The sequence below is a fragment of the Rhincodon typus genome, chromosome 23 (genome assembly GCF_021869965.1).
Source record: "Rhincodon typus isolate 14 chromosome 23, sRhiTyp1.1, whole genome shotgun sequence".
Classification (NCBI taxonomy): Eukaryota; Metazoa; Chordata; class Chondrichthyes; order Orectolobiformes; family Rhincodontidae; genus Rhincodon; species Rhincodon typus.
In genome coordinates this window covers 42,637,636-42,654,331 of record NC_063354.1, presented here as the reverse complement: position 1 = coordinate 42,654,331, position 16,696 = coordinate 42,637,636, and the positions used below count along the sequence as shown (strand labels likewise).

General features: G+C 41.0%; 1 protein-coding gene across 1 annotated transcript in view; it reads left to right on the top strand.

Annotated features, from left to right (window-relative positions):
• The window catches only part of spata20 (spermatogenesis associated 20), a 194,917-nt gene that overhangs the window by 106,883 nt on the left and 71,338 nt on the right, over positions 1-16,696 (top strand). Inside the window, exons 13-14 of the mRNA XM_048611134.1 lie at positions 7,360-7,568; positions 14,659-14,858. Of these exons, the coding sequence (XP_048467091.1) occupies positions 7,360-7,568; positions 14,659-14,858 (409 nt within the window). The remainder of the gene's footprint in view (positions 1-7,359; positions 7,569-14,658; positions 14,859-16,696) is intronic.

Genomic DNA, 16,696 nt, shown 5'->3' with positions numbered 1-16,696 from the left:
GAAGCTTTGCGCTTTATGTCTGTGATATAGCACTTTGCTAATAAAGTCACTTCCAAATTGTAGTATTTGATTGCGTGCACGTACACGTTTAAATGTAAGCCATTATTGTTCTGTTTCTGAACCAGACCTTTTCAAATTCAATTTTAAATCAAAATAATTCTGGTTGCCTGTTGCTTCGTTAATTTTACAATGATATCTAAATGGAAGATAATCATATTGCTGTAGCCTGCTAATGGCTTGTTTTCAGTCATGCGGGAATCTGTCATTTGGCCAGTATGTAACCTCTTGGGTCTCTTGGGACAAGCTTGTTAACTTTACCAGCAGAAACTGTATGGTAGCAGGGCACAACTAAGGACCTTTCTGAACATTCCTGTTTGAGGACCTTGACTTTCTGATATTTTATAAACCCAACTCCTCACTGTTATTGAATGCTTTTCTAAAGTTACCGGCCTGTAGTTAAAAATGTTGTCTTCTGATCATGAATTAACTTGTACTGTTTGTTTTATTTAAATAAGAACCATGTTCACAGCAGATCCTCTTCCCTTCTGATCTCCACCTTCCTCCTGGGGTAGGTATAGCACTGGTTAGATATAGAATAATGCTTCCTCTATCCTCTACCCTCACCCATCAAACATACATGGGGCAGTTATAGCACTGTTTAAATATAAAAGAACAATTCCTCTGTATTCATTCATTAAATATTGATAGAGCAGGTACAATGTAGATTAGTTGTCAACTAAAGCTTTCTTTGTGTTGTCCAAACAATGTCACCTCTTGATCTCAGAAGAATATTCTCATTGCACTATTTCTGACCCTAGCCAACTTCTGTGTTTCTTTCAGCTCGACTGATGATCTATACTTTGCAATTTGCCAACACAGATTGAGTTGTACTCACCCATTTCATCCATCAAACAAAGCAGACTGCCAGCCTCCTTCAGTTAAAATCCTGTATTTGACTCATGACCTCTTTCAGTCCCAACAGTACTTCGGTCATTGTCTGGCTGGAGCTATGCGAATGTAAACCTTAGATGGCCCTACTTCCACTGTATGTCTTATAAAGGTCAAAGTTTTGGAGCAGTTTTGTGTTTAATTTAGAAACCAGTTTCTAGGGTTTGAGCTCCTAGTTGTCTGTGTTCCTAAGATGAATTAATGTGGTCTTTACTGGCCTGCCTGTCTCCTGTTGTCCCATTTCAGGCTGATGATGGAGCTTTTTCAGTACTAACCAGTGATATGGCAGTTTTGCTTTAGTTTTAAAACAGTAAATAAATGCAATAGGGACACGTACATAAACAGCTATTTCTCCTTTCAAAATGATTATGTTTCATATTTTTCTACTCCAATACAATGAGTCTGTCATGAGTAATATTGGTGTCAGGAGAGGCAATTTACAAGCGTATTATTTCACATTAATATAGAGTTCATTCTCAAGGACTAGGTGTACAGATTTCAGAACTTAATTGCAAATGCATTGCCTATCTGATAAGTTGGCTAAATTAGTGCTGTAAATCAGCTGCAGTGATGTCTCTATGGGCAACAGAAAAACATTGAGACAGTAAACATGCCCCTTAAATAGATTTTGATGAAGAGAGCACAGAAATTCAAAAACAGTAACAGTAAAGTTGGAAGTGGGTAGTAATCTGAAAGGCATCTGAAAAGCTAGCTCAGTAGATTTGAATGAGAATTGACTATTTCAGTAGAATTACCAGTATTGTGGTCACCTCCAGTAGAGTTCAGGTCAGACCAGAACAAAACCAGCTAATGCAAGTTTAACTTGGTTAAATCTCAAATTCGTTTTGTTCTGGTCCAAACTGCTTGTTCTCTCTGTCCCTTAATCCTTGTACAGTTAGTTCATGGAAACTACCTTTTATATATCTGTAATAATCTTGTGCACTTTTACCAAACCTCCCCTCAAACGTTCTCGCTCCAAGGAAAACAACCTTATTTTCTCCATCCCAACCTTCCTTTGTGTAAGGCCATGGGATATTTAACAGTCCCTTGAAATGGGCAAGACACGCTCACAGCAATATGGCAAGCTTTCAGTGCAGTACTCGACAATGCTAGATAAGATTATGTGCTCGTGCCCTGTTATTTTGGCAAGTTGGCTATATATCTATATAATAACCACTCCACCTTTATCTAATCAATGTGGAATTTTAAAAAATTTTTTCATGGCTTGTGGGTGTCACTGGCTAGGCCAGCCTTTATTGCCCACTTCTGATTTCCCCTGAGGTAGTAGTGCTGGTGAACTGCCTCTTGAACTGCTGAAGTCCCTGTGGGGGACAATGTTGTTGGGAAGGAAGCGAGTTCTAGGATTTGGACCCAGTGTCAGTGGCAGAATGTCAATATATTTGCAAGTCAGGTTGCTGTGAGATTTGGAGGGCAATTTGCAGATGATGGTGTTCCCAAATATCTGCAGTCCTTGTTCTACTGTGGTAGAAGTCATGGTTTTGAAAGATGCTGTTGAATGAGTTTGGTTAGTTACTCCAGTGGATGCCACTGTGTTTCAGATGCTAGGAATACTGGACAATTAATGCTCTGTCTTTTGATCATCAACCAGTGATGTTTTCTAGAAAGTGTACACTTGGATATTGGGTGATGGCAGAAAGTAGCTTGACAGTGTTGAATCTACTGGGTGAGGACAGGGAGGGTGCTGGTCATGCTGTACCTCACCATTCTGATATTGTTTGTGTGGAACATTTTTGCTGAAGAACATCTGCATCTTTAGCAAGGGCCATCACGTTCAGCAACTGGATGGATGAAGTAGGATGACAATTGGTGAGGAGTTTTTGATCAGAACTAAGATTCGACGCAAGAGTTTTCTCCCTTTTTGTGACAGGTTTGTTGTGTTGATAGTTTGATTGGATCCTTTACTTGTTTGTCTGCACACAGAAAGAGTTCATAAAACTCCACCAGTTAAACCGACAGATCTTTTTAATCCATATCCCACAATACTGTCTTTTTGTTTGATGCTTCTTATGCAGCACATTCTCTTAAAGCACGCTTTTGAAATCCCTTGAAAAATGTCCACCTGGGTGATTTTATAAGTGAATGACTAATTCAGGCATTAACACATGCAGCACACCTTCCAGTGAGGTCAGGATGGGCTGGCATTGAACCTGCAATTTACCTGGTTGAGTGGAGTGTGGTACCAGCTATGCATTTCAGACAAAACTTACTCAAATCTGATCTGTGAGCATAAAGACATTGAACGTCTAGATGTAATTCATTAGACTCATTCCGAGATATTTTCATCTGTGCAATTAGTGGGAGGCTATTTACCAGGTCCTCTTGTACTGTTTTTGTAAAGCTTTAACTGTTCATTGAATATTTATTAAGCTCACACTAAGGTGTTTCAATTTGTAGTAGGGAGCTCCCAAGTGTTTGACCAGGAATGCAATTGCTTTGAGACATTCCTTTTGATCTCAGTTTTTGCCAACTCAAACTCTAGGTTCTATTGCTGCCATATGTTGTGGAAGCCCTGACAACTCACGATTCAAGTATATTGCATTTGCTGAAGTAATTAGTTGCTGACTTAGAACTTCTGAGCAAATCCTTTTATACCACATACATCTGGCAGGTTTTGCGAATAGCCATTTTGTTTTGCTGAATATTTTCTATTGAAAGGCCAGCTGATTTTCACTTACTCAGAAAGTTGGAAAAAATAATCAAACCTTAACGCTTCATCTGTTACAAGGGTGGGGGAATCTTCCACTTCTCTGGAATGTTGGGTTTCCTTTGCTTTTTGCCTCTCGTACTAGAACTCTATATTGAGCCCTAATATTATAATCCAGGCTGATGTAGTAATGCAGTATTGAGAGAGTGCTGCATGTCCAGAGGGAAAATCTTTGTTTTAACTTAAACCCAAGTGTATACCTGTCAGCTGGGGTGGTTGTCAAAGATGGCCTCGTGGTATTGTTGTGGGACTCGTAATGCAGGGACTAGGTAGTGTCCTCGGGACCTGTGTTCAAATCCATTCATATCACATAGTGGAATTTGAATTCAATAAAAATCTGTAATTAAAAGTCAGATGGTCTCCATGAAGCTACAGTTGTTTGTTGTTAAATCCCATCTGGTTCACATATGTCCTTTAAAAAAGGAAGCTGTCCTCTTTAGCTTGCCTGATCTACATGTGATTCCAGAACCACAGCAAAATGAATGATTCTTAATTGCCCTCTGAAATAGTCTAACAAACTATTCAGTTGGATTGGTGCTAGTCAAGTGGCTGGTTCATCCTGCAAGGTGTCAAACTGAGTGTTTTTGGAGCTGAATTCATCCAGGTAAATGGGTAGTATTTCATCAGATTCCTGACTGGTGCCTTGTGGAAAGGCTTTGGGGAGTCAGGAAGTGGGTTGCTGGGTGAAAGAGTCTTAGCCTCTGACTTGCTACTATAGCCACAGTTCGTATTTAACAAATAAAAACTGAGAGAACTGCAGATACTGTAAATCAGAAACGGAAGCAGAAATCTCTGGAATAGCTCTGCAGGCCTGGTAACATCTGTGGAAAGAAATCAGAGTTAGTGTTTCGGGTCGAGTGACCCTTCCTCAGAATATCTTATTTGCCAGTCCAGTCCAGTTTCTGGTCAATGGTAACTCCTGTTCCTAATCTTACTGTCTGACAAAGTAATTAACAGTACTGCTCACATGACAAAGTTGGGTTTATGCAATATAAAGCATAAGATGTCAACTTGCTTTATTTTGGTCTGGCTTCCCCACTAATAATTGGCTTAATTGGTATTTTGTGAATTGTGCACTGATGTGTTGTGGTTGAGTTCAATTTGCTGAAGTGCAATCTGGCGACGAAAAGAAAATTGCAATCAACAGAACTGTACTGATGTTAGCAGTATCTGTGTCGTGACATCACGTTATGGGGAATTCTGAGTACTGCTTCCAAGGTGCAGAACCTTTGTTTAACACACATAAACTGGAAACCCAAATTTAAAAAAAAAAGTCCGCATAATTTGGGGGAAAAAAAACTGAAAGAACTGTGGATACTGTAAATCAGGAACAAAAACAGAAGTTGCTGGAAAAGCTCAGCAGGTCTGGCAGCATGTGTGAAGAAAAAAAAATCAGAGTTAACGTTTTGGGTCCGATTACCCTTCCTTAGAACTGATGGTAGCTGGGAAAACATCGGTTTATATGCAGAAAATTTTGGGAGGGGAGAGGGAGTAAATGATATGATAGAGCCTGAAGAGAGAGAAGAGCAGTTGGATAGACAAAGGAGTTGATAACGATCTGGCTAGGAGAGTGAATAACTGTTAATGGGGACTGTTAGTGACTAACAATAGGTAGTGTGTAATGGCAAGCTGTGTGATAACAAGGCCTGGTGTGTGGGGTATGGGGCTAGGACATGGGAAAGGTTAGGCCCTAAAATTATTGACCTCGATATTAAGTCCAGAGGGCTGCATGGTCCCCAAACGGAAAATGAGGTGCTGCTCTTCCAGTTTGTGCTGAGCTTCGCTGGAACATTGCAGCAAGCCAGAGACAGAAATGTTGGCCAGGGAACAGGGTGGTGTGTTAAAGTGGCAGCCAACAGTTAGCTCAGGGTCTTTTTTAAGAGCAGAATGTAGATGTTCTGCGAAGTGGTCACCCAGTCTAAGCTTCGTTTCCCCAATGTAGAGGAGACCACATTGTAAGCAGTGAATGCAATAGACTAGATTATGGGAAGTGCAGGTGAAGTGTTGCTTCATCTGGGAGGTATGTTTGGGCCCTTGGATAGTGGGGAGGGAGGAGGCAAATGGGCAGGTGTTGCACCTTCGCCAGTTGCAGGGGAAGGTGCTGTAGGGCTGTGGGGGAGTGTTGGGGGTGAAGGAAGAGTGGACCAGGGTGTCCCGGAGGAAACAGTCCCTGCAGAAGGCGGACAAGGGAGGGGAAGGGAATATATGTCTGGTGGTTGCATCTCGCTAGAGGTGGCTGAAATGGCATCTGATGATCTTCTGGATGTGGATGCTGGTGGGATGGTAGGTAAGGACAAGGGGAACAATTTTGGACCTGTGTAGGAGGCCAATCCAAATCTAAAAGGGAGCTTAAGATTTTGATTGTGACTTTTTTCCAGAAACGGTGCACTGGGTACTGACCTTGCTGCTTTCAATTGACTATTTCCCATGTTTGTTTAGTGAATAATTCCCTGTGTTGCTAATAGTTCTCGGTGTGTTGCTGCATGAAATTATTCACTCAGTGCAGTTGCATTCTATAGCTCTGTATCTTGCTGTCATTTTGAAGTCAATGGAGTAGATCTTTGACTTTCAAGCAGCTTACCTTACTGATTTTGATTTGTTTCTTCCAATGTTTTTGTTGTACGTTGTAATTTTAATCTGCTTTATTCAATTTTACATTCCCCAATAGAAATTAACCTGAGCAGTCAGGTAGCACTACGGTCTTCACCAGGATGCCATAGTGCTGATAGAAGGTCCTCTGTCACAAGCCACACCAATGTGAAGTTCACAATTTCTGTTCTATGGCAGGATAAAGCTTATAAAACCAGCATGTAATGAGAGAGGATACAACAACTTTGAAATAAATAATTATTGAGGTAACAAGAATGCTAAGAAACTGACATTTATTGTCTGTCCTGGTTGATTATGATAATAAGAGTGAACCATCTTTTTGAACTCGTACAAAGTATCTTGTGAAGGGTGACCTTGTAGAGGTTTATAAAATCATGAGGGCCATGGATAGGGTGAATAGCCAAGGTCTTTTTCCCAAGGTAGGGGAGTCCAAAACTAGAGGGCGTGGGTTTAAGATGAGAGGGAAAAGATTTAAAAAGGACCTGAGGTAACTTTCTCACGCAGAGGATGGTGCATGTATAGAACGATCTACCAGAAGAATTGGTGGAGGTGGGTACAGTTACGACATTTAAGAGTATCTGGATGAGTACATGAATAGGAAGGGTTCAGAGGATATGGGCCAAATGCTGGCAAATGGGACTAGATCAGTTTTTAGGATATCTGGTCAGCATGGATGATTTGGACCAAAGGGTCAGTTTCTGTGCTATATAGCTCTATGACTGTAGTGTCAGTTCTCCCGTAGTTCTATTAGATAGGCAGTTCAAGGATTTTGACTCGGTGACAGTGAAATAATGATGATTTATGCCTAAGTCAGAGAAGTATTGTGACTTGGAGGGAAACATGGTGTTTCCATGCAACTACTTGTCCTTGTTATTCCATGTGGTGGAGCTTGCAGGTTTGGGAGGGTTGACAATCAAAGTTCTACGCACAGATTAAAGTTGGCAGGCCTCTAGCAGTAATGTGTGGGGTCTCACCTGATGTATATGATGAAGAAAATAAGCCACTGGTGAATAAATAATGTGATGCTGCACCAACAGAATCCATCTTAATTAGTGCTTATTCTAATGTGTTTTCAGAGCCACACCGATCCATGGGTTTCTGGATGACTATGCATTCATTATACGGGGCCTGATAGACCTGTATGAAGCTTCCTTTGATGAGCAGTGGTTGGAATGGGCTGTAAAGCTCCAGCAAATACAGGATACCTTGTTCTGGGATGCTAAAGGATTTGCCTACTTCTCTGATGATGCCCAAGATCCATCAGTGCTAATTCGCCTCAAAGAAAGTGAGTATTTCATATTTAAAGAATTTTATTTGCTTTTTATCATCTCTGATGGAATACTGTTCCCTTCTGTTGTTGTCCACCTTCAAAGATAGTTGATGGAGCACTTTGGATTGTCAAAGTCTTTGATAAACATCAATTGCATCACAATTCACTTACTGCAAATCTGTTGAAGAGTGCTTCACTATATTTTCTAAATTTATCTGGAAGGAAGAAACTTGAATTTACAAAACATCTTTCTTGACCACAGGATATTTCAATATGGCTTCTAGCCAATGAAGTACTTTAGAAATGTTGTCACAGTTGATTATGAAATTGTGTCAGCACTATTGCTCAAAGCACGCTGCAACAAACAATGATGAGATAACGACGTGTTAGTCTGTTTTAATGATGTTTTGTTGAGGGACAAATATTTGCAGGAGTGGGTTGGGGTGGTTGGGGAGCTACCCTGTTGTTCTTCAGAATGGTTCTGTAGTTTCTTTTATTGCCATGTATGAGGGTAGACCCAGCCTTGGTTAATGTCTTGTACAATAGATGACACCTCTGAAAGCGCAGCTATCCTTTGGTTGAATGTCTACATGGATGATGTGTTTATGTGGGTTTTCAGTCGCACTCCTCGTTTTTCAGACTTAGCAGCAATAGTTCCAAAACTGAGCCATGTCTGACACGTGCTAGTATAACTTTGATAGAATTGCAATCCTAATACAGTCATTTGGGATATGATGACCGCTATTGGCAGTTTTCTGCACATTCAGCACACAGTTGGAGATCAGTGCACAGAGGAATATATTACGTGCTAGAGTTCAGCCTCATGAGAATGCTTACACAAGTGTAAAAATAGCTTGTTGCTCTGGCCTAAGCCGGGAGCTGGAAGCGATCTGAATTCTAATTGTCTTTTCCGTAGTTTATTTGTCAGACTTGCATTCTAAAACATTTTTTAGTCTTGGGTTGTTTTCTCAAATGTGACTGATGCTCAGGCTTTCTAAAGGATGGAAACAAGGGCCTCAAATTTCTGAAGAAGTTCTGAAGTTCTACAGTTCTGAAGAAGGGTTTCTGGATCTGAAACATTAACTCTGCTTTCTCTCCACAGATGATGCCAGACACACTAAGCTTTTCCAGTAATTTTTGCTTTTGCCTTAAATTCACTAAATGAGAAAGAAATCTAAGTTGCCTAGCTTTGTGACCTTCAGCACACATGGATTTCTCAGGCTGATCTGATTGAAATTCATGAAATGTTTAAGCAAATAGATTTTGTTGGTATAGATAATTCATTTCAGTGAAGCAAGTTATGGAGGACCATGATGACCATCTCAAATTGTATAAACCAGAAATCGTTTAGATGTCAGCTGTTGGCTCTATTTTTTTCTGCAAAATCATGGAACAGACCGCCAGCTTGCAGATGAAATAAAATGTAAAAAATGCTTAGCTGATGTATTATCTGTGGAGAGAGAAAAGAGGATTAATGTTTCAGGTGGATGATTTTTCATCAGAACAAATGATTGACCTGAACTGGAAACTTTGTCTCTGTCCACAGATGGCGCTTGACCTGCTAAGTATATCTAATTTCTATTTTTGTTTCCAGTCTCCACCATTGAGAGGCATTTTGGTTCTGTGTTAGTAAGGGGCCTTAATTCACTGAATTTCTTCAACTTATTTTTAGAAGAGTAGGGAGTTCTTCTGGTGTTCTGCTCACATTTGTCACTCAGACAGCAACTAAAGCAGATGGTCTGCCATTTATCTCATTGTTGGGGCTCTTGCTGTTCACAAATTCGTTGTCATGACTATCTGTGCAATACATGACTGCACTTGAACATGATAGTAATTCAATAGTAATGATTGTGATGTGCTTTAGGGAGTCCAAAGGATGTGATTGTCACAAACTGAATGTGAGTTAGTTCTTCCTTTTGTGGTTATAACATGTCTTTAGACATTAATGAACCTGCCCTCATCAGTCTCCTGAGAATGAGGATCGAGATGTAAGTGTGCAGCGTAGAGTAGCAGAAATCCAAATGAATGGTTGTACCTCAGGAACAGTTTGGCTTAATTTCCTTATCCCAAATAAATGAGGACAAGAATGGACACTGGCTCTGTAAGATTAATTGTCTCAAGTTGTTCAGATGTGTCAGCAGTAAAGGGAAATAAGTTGGGTACATGAGAGAGTTGTTCTCTACATCCATCATGATTATTCGTTGGTGCCAAAGTTTTATGCTGTCGTGCCTCAGGTGTTCAGGTCCATTTCCTGTATTAGGGACTTATTTTGCCAGTACAATCAAGGTTTTAACGTTACAATTCGTTTGTAACCTGTGTCTTACCCGCTGCGAATCCACATACCTCTGGCCTTATTGGTCACCACTGACTTCCTTTATCATATGCATATCAACTTCAAAATTGGATTGCTGAATTCATGACAGTAAAATTCAAGACTGATGTAAAATCAGCTTCAGAGTTTGATTTGTTTATTTGATTGCAGGAGATTAAAGTATTCATCCTTGTGTTTTATTTTAAATCATTTCTCTTCACCTAAATACCCTTGGATTGGGGGAGAAAAATATCAGCAAGGTGTCTCAGCACATCATAGAATGCAGGTCTCTAAAATTATATGGGTAGATGCAGGGATACTGTTTTTCTGGGGATACTATTTGAGCCTCAAGGACTCAACATAGAGTTCAGTAACTTGAGAGCCTGATTCCGTCATAGAATCATTGTTTCCACACTATAGGGATTCTATGAGTCCAAACTGCCCCTCAGAACATCCCACCCAGGCCCATCCCTCATAACCCACCTAATCTACACATCCCTGAACACTATAGGCAATTTAGCATGGCCATTCTACCTAGATTGCACATCTTTTGACTGTGGGAAGAAACTGGGGCACCTGGAGGAAACCCTCGCAGACACTGGGAGAATGTGCAAACTCCTCACCGACACCTTCCGTGGTTTTTACCCACCCTGACATTGTGGTCCTGTCATGTCATGTGCTGCATAGCCTCCCATTCCCTGCTACTCTTAGCTCTCATTATCGCTTATTCACCTTCTCTTCTGCCTTGGCCTACTATCAATAATCCCTTCGTCTACGTACCCTTTTCATGTCTCTCTGTCTCTGTCTCTATCCCTCTGGGCTCCCCACCCACCACCTCTTCAGCTGCTGTCAGTTCTGATGAAGAGTCACCAGTTTCGAAATGTGAACTCTGCTTTCTCCCCACAGGTATTGCCAGACCTGCTAAGTTCCTCCAGCAGTTTCTGTTTTTATTTCAGATCTCGAGCAACCTGCAGATCTCTTTTTTTGTACTATTTCTTCTGATTGTGTGAGTGCAGAACCAGATTGTGTAATTGTAAAACTATAGGTAGGCCATTTATGTTTGATACCAAGAAGCACCTCTTAGAGTCATACAGCATGGAAATAGATCCTTCGGTCCAGTTCGTCCACGCTGATCAGATAATCCATACTGACGTAATCAGCATTTGACCTGTATCCCTCTACACACTTCCTTTTCATGTACCCATCCAAATGCCTTTTAAATGTTGTGATCGTATCTGCCTCTACCACTTCCACTGGCAGCTCATTCCATATACGCATCACCCTCTATTATGCCCTCTACTTTTGGACTTAACCACCCTCGGAAAAAGACCTTGGCTATTCACCCTATCCATGCCTATCATTATTTTACAAAGCTCTATAAGGTCACCCCTCAGCCTCTGACACTCCAGCGAAGAAAGCCCAGCCTATTCAGCCACTCCCTATAACTCTCCAGTCTTGGGAACACATTTGTAGATCTTTTCTGTACCCTCTCATGTTTAACAATGTCCTTACTATGCCAGGGCAATCATAATTGTATGCAGTATTCTAAAAGCGGCCTCACCAATGTCTTGTAGAGCTGCAATATGACATCCCAACTTCAAAACTCAATGTTCTGACCGATGAAGGTAAGTGTGCCAAATGCCGCCTTCACTATCCTGTCTACCTGTAACGCCACTTTCAAGGAACTGTCAACCTGCACCCCTAGGTCCCTTTGTTCAACAACACTCCCCGGGGTCTTACCATTAACTGTGCGAGTCCTGCCTTGGTTTTCCTTACCAAAATGCAACACTTTGCATTTAACTAAATTGAACTCTATCTGCCATTTCTCGGCCCTTTTGGTCCATCTCATCAAGATCTTGTGCTGTGAGATAACCTTCTTCACTGTCCACTATATCGCCAATTTTGGTGTCATCCACAAACTTATAACCATACCTTCTATATTCTTATCCAAATCATTGATATAAATAACGAACAACAGTGGACCCAGCACTGATCCTTGTGGTACACTACTGGTTACAAGCCTCCAGTCTGAAAAACAACCCTCTACCACCACCCTCTGTTTTCTGCCATCAAGCCAATTTTGTATCCAATTAGCTATTTCTTCCTGGATCCCATGTAATCTAACCTTACCAACCAGTCTACCGTGTGGAACTTTGTTGAAAGCCTTGCTAAAGTCCGTGTAAACAATGTCTGCTGCTCTGCCTTCATCTGTCATCTTGGTAACCTCTTCAAACATCCCAATCAAATTTGTGAGACACTAATTCCCATGCACAAAACCATACTGACTACCCCTAATCGTCCTTGCCTTTCCAAATGCTCTATAAATCCTATCTCAGAAAATTTACACACCACACTCAGCAGGACAATTAACAAGAAATACAAAAGTAAAAGAAAACAACATTTACACTGTATGAGAGGATAGTGCAAATTGCTTGACAAGTCAATTCTGATTTCTAGTGATGTTACCAAGAAGAATGCACCAGTTTATGACAGCTGTCAATTAACTGACAAGTTTTGTTTAAATGTTAAACAAGACAGAAAGATACTGATTGGTGAAGGCAATTACCAGAGAAAATGACTTTTACCTAACTAACTGAAACAGGTACATGTGTGCATGTAATTTCTGTTGTCAAGGAACCCAGGTGTGTATATTAAGAAGTATAACTTCCAGTACACGCTAGTGCACCATATTGCCAGCTCGACTGACAGTACTAAATTGATTGTCAGAATAATTATTCTTCTTTCATACAGTATAAATGATTTTGATTTACCTTTTGTTGATATGATTTTACCTTTTTGTTATTTCTTCTGAGTAGTACTGATAAGTACAACATGAAAAACTTAGAGAAAAAGTTCTTTTCAACAATATTCCAGTGTCCTTTGTTTCAGTATTCAAGACATATTTCTTAATATTCTGCAAAATACTTGGGGGGAGGGGGTGTGGAATTGGATCACATCACTTGACCACTTTGGTCATCTTCATCATGTAATTTAGACTACAGCACCAACGTCAGTCATGGCTTCTGTTATTCAATGATCACTTGCCATAGAAGACAAAACTGTAACTATTCTCTCCAAGTCCAGCAAGTGCCGAGTCTCGCATGCAGCATGCCTCATACATAGTCTTGAATCTGAAGGGACATTTTACTCACTTGTGGAGAACCTGATTGGGAAGGGGAACTTAATTCTGGTGAGCTGACGTTTTAATGAACATTCATAACATGCTTGCAGATAAGAAAGCTCAATTCCACTTTTAAAGTTCTGAGAACTTAATTGAAACTTTGATCCTGTCATTGGCAACCTGATATTTGACCTGTCACACAATTTAGTTCTCCTGCCCATCTTGTTTTCTGCTCTCAGGATCAGTATAAGAACTAGTCAATAGAGCATGCTTGTGGAGAGGAGGTGGTGGTGACCCTCCCCCTCAGTCAGAAGGTCAGGGTTCAAGTCACACCAAGCTATAGAGGTTTGTAATGATGATCCTGAACAGGTTGATTAGAAAGTAACTGTAATCCCGCTGCATTTTTCTGAGCCTGTGATTGGTCTGTTGGGAGATTTGACCCAGTTTGTATCTTGCATCTCAGAGATGGGGAGTCAGCCGTGGAGTGAAGCTGCAGTCACTACTTGCTGCCGACAGCGGGGGATTAGAGAGTATGAGGTAGCAATACTAAAGAAAAAAATGCTAAATGTTGCTGGTGTTTTGGCGAAGTATCCGGTGAAGTATGTTTGAAATTCTGAGATGACTCATTTATTCAGCAGTTGTCGATAGGTTGCTAATTGAAGTGTTAGCCACGAAATGCTGTACCACCCCACCAGTGATCATTAGCAAGCAATCCGATTATCAACCAACATGGGCCTCTTGTAGTGAAGTGGTAGTGTCCCTACCTCTGTGTCAGGATACCAGGGTTCAAGTCCCACCCTCTCTAGAGGTGTGTAATAACACCTCTGAACAGGTTGATCTAAACAGAAATGCTAGTAGCCTAGCACATCTTTCTGCTCCACTAGAAAGATGCCACCTTGCACTAGATACAGGCTAACTGAGCTTTGCAGCTTAATGCCACATCAGAAGCTCTTACAGGACAGACTATTCAATGAGTATCAGCATATGTCCGTTAAAGTGAGGCATAACTCCTCAATTCCTGAGGCCATTTTTGAGGAAAAACAAGGAATTTTACAGTACTTCTTTGTTTATATGCTGAATGGTTTTGAGACATTTTTGCTTGATATGTTTTGTTTGGTATATTGTCTCACACATCTTCCTTGGAGAATGATGTGGAATGCTGTAAGTTTTTTTTAAGCCTCATTAGCAATCTGCTTTCAGTTGTATGAACACTGCTGTGACTGGTAAGTCCTGGAGTGGGACTTGAACCTGGTAACTTTTGACTCAAAGGCAGATGTGCTACGAATAAAAATAATTTGGGTCCACAGAAATGATAACACATCAGCAGGGGCAGATTGGTTGTCACCATGTTGTACAGTTTGTGGGAGCTTGCTATGTACATATTGGCAACTGTTTGACTGGGCTTCATTTCACTCGGTATGAAGTGCTGCTGCCAAACCCTGGGTATAGGATAAGGTGCTATGTAAATGCAAGCTTTTCTCCCCCCTCTCTCCAGATGCCACTAGACGCACTGAGTTTCTCCAGCTCTTTGGTTTTGTCATTGAACTATTTCACTGCTTGCAGAGAAGTGGAGTTACTTGTCATTGTTATGACCTTTGTAGTTCAGTTTCAGTTCAAATGATAGAAGGGCAAGGTTTTTAGAAACGTGTTTAATTTTTAATATTTTTAAATAGACCAGGATGGTGCGGAACCCAGTGGCAATGCAGTAGCTGCTTCCAATCTTGTGCGCCTGGCAAATTTCGCCAACCGACCAGACTGGAGTGATAGGTCAAGACAGCTCGTGGCAGCATTTACAAAACTGTTGGATAGTATGCCCATCGCACTGCCGGAAATGGTAACTGCCCTGATGGTACAACATTACCCACTGAAACAGGTAGGTTTCAACATTACTTTTGCTTAACATTACTTAAACATTACAACATTGTGCTGTTAAAAATATAGAATCAATTACAGCTGAAGTGTACGGGCTCAGTTGGAACTGTTAGTAGAACATTAGCTGGTAATGAATTGAGAAGGATTATTTAGATGATTAATTTGAGATGATGACATTTGATAAAGTAGTGAATTACAATTAGGTTTATTGTCACATGTACTCATGTGAGTACCGTATGTAACATGCTATTTGAACAGGGTCTGCAAAGGAGAGGTCTTCTCAAAGGACCTGCCTTTTGATCATCATTTCATTGAGTTTTTGTTCACTGCCCCATGTGGCCAATGTCAGTTTGATCCTAGATCCAAATACTTTTTCAAGTTGGCTCTCCAGTGACCAGTACATTCATTGCCTGATGTGATAGCTAGCCTTTTAAAGTAAAGACCTTAAATTTCTTGGTCTGGAATGTGTAAGTTCATTTCAGCTGGACTGGAGATTTGAGCTGCACTAATTTGGCCTCTATGACTGCGCCGAGCAGTGTACGATGGTGATCAGTGCTGGGACCCTTGCTGTTTGTTATCTTAATTAATGACTTGGATGTGAATGTAGTAGGAATACATACTAAGTTTGCAGATGATAAGAAAATTGGTTAGTTGATCGTGGGGAAAATGACCTCAGGCTACAGTCTGATATTGATCAGTTGGTAAATTGGGCAGAGAAATGGCAGGTGGAATTTAGTCCTTAAATGTGAGGTGATGCATTTTGGGAGATATATATGAGTAGGATCTACACAAAGAGTGATAGGTCCCTAGGGCATATTAAGAAACAAAGGGACCTTGGTGTACAGGTCCATAGATCCCTGGAGATGTCAGTGCAAGCAGACAGGGTGGTGAAGACGACATACAGATACTTGCCTTCATTAGTTGCAGCATCAAATATAGGGCAGAAAAGCCGTACTGCAACTTCATAGAGCGTTGGTTAGACCACAAATAGAATATTGTGTGCAGTTTTGGTTATCGGAAGCACTGGAGAGAGTGCAGTAGAGATTCACCAGGATGTTGTCTGAAATGAAAAGTCTTGGCTATGAGGAGAGACTGGATTGGCTGGGTTTGTTTTTCTTGGAACAGAAGAGGCTCAGGGGATATCTGACTAAGGTATACAAATCCATGAGAACAATAGACAGGGTAGGGTGTGAGAATCTTCTCCCCATGGCAGATGTGTCTAAGACCAGAAGGCGTAAATTCTAAGTGAGGAGTAAGTGGTTTAAAGGAGATCTGAGGAACAGTTTTTTTTCACCCAGAGGGTGGTAGGTATTTGGATTATATTGCTTGAGAGGATGGTGGAGGTAGGTACCCTCGCAACATTTAGGGAGCATCTGGATAAGCACTTAAAATGCCAGGGCGCAGCGGGCTATGGACCATGTGCGGGTAAATGGGATTAGTATAGTTTGGTGTTTGTTGGTAAGATCAACATAGTGGGCTGAAGGGACTATTTCCATGATGTATGACTCTGATTTGGGGATGGTGGGATCCAAAATGAGCCAGGATTTCTGCTTTAGGTCATTGACCAGGGACAGCTACTGCTGGGTTGTGCAAGGGTGATGGACAGATTCAGCTCAGCTATGGCATCCTCCACTTTCAGTGTCCAGAGTATCTTGATTTAAAAATTCTCAGTCTAGTGTTCAAATCTCTGTATGGCCTCATCCTTATCATTTTTCTGACCTTCCCCTGGCATGGAACCACCGAAACCTCTCTCCCTTGAACAGTGTCCTCTTATGCAGGAAAGCTGACGTTTCGGGCCTAGACCCTTCTTCAGAATTCGGAATGATTTCTGAAGAAGGG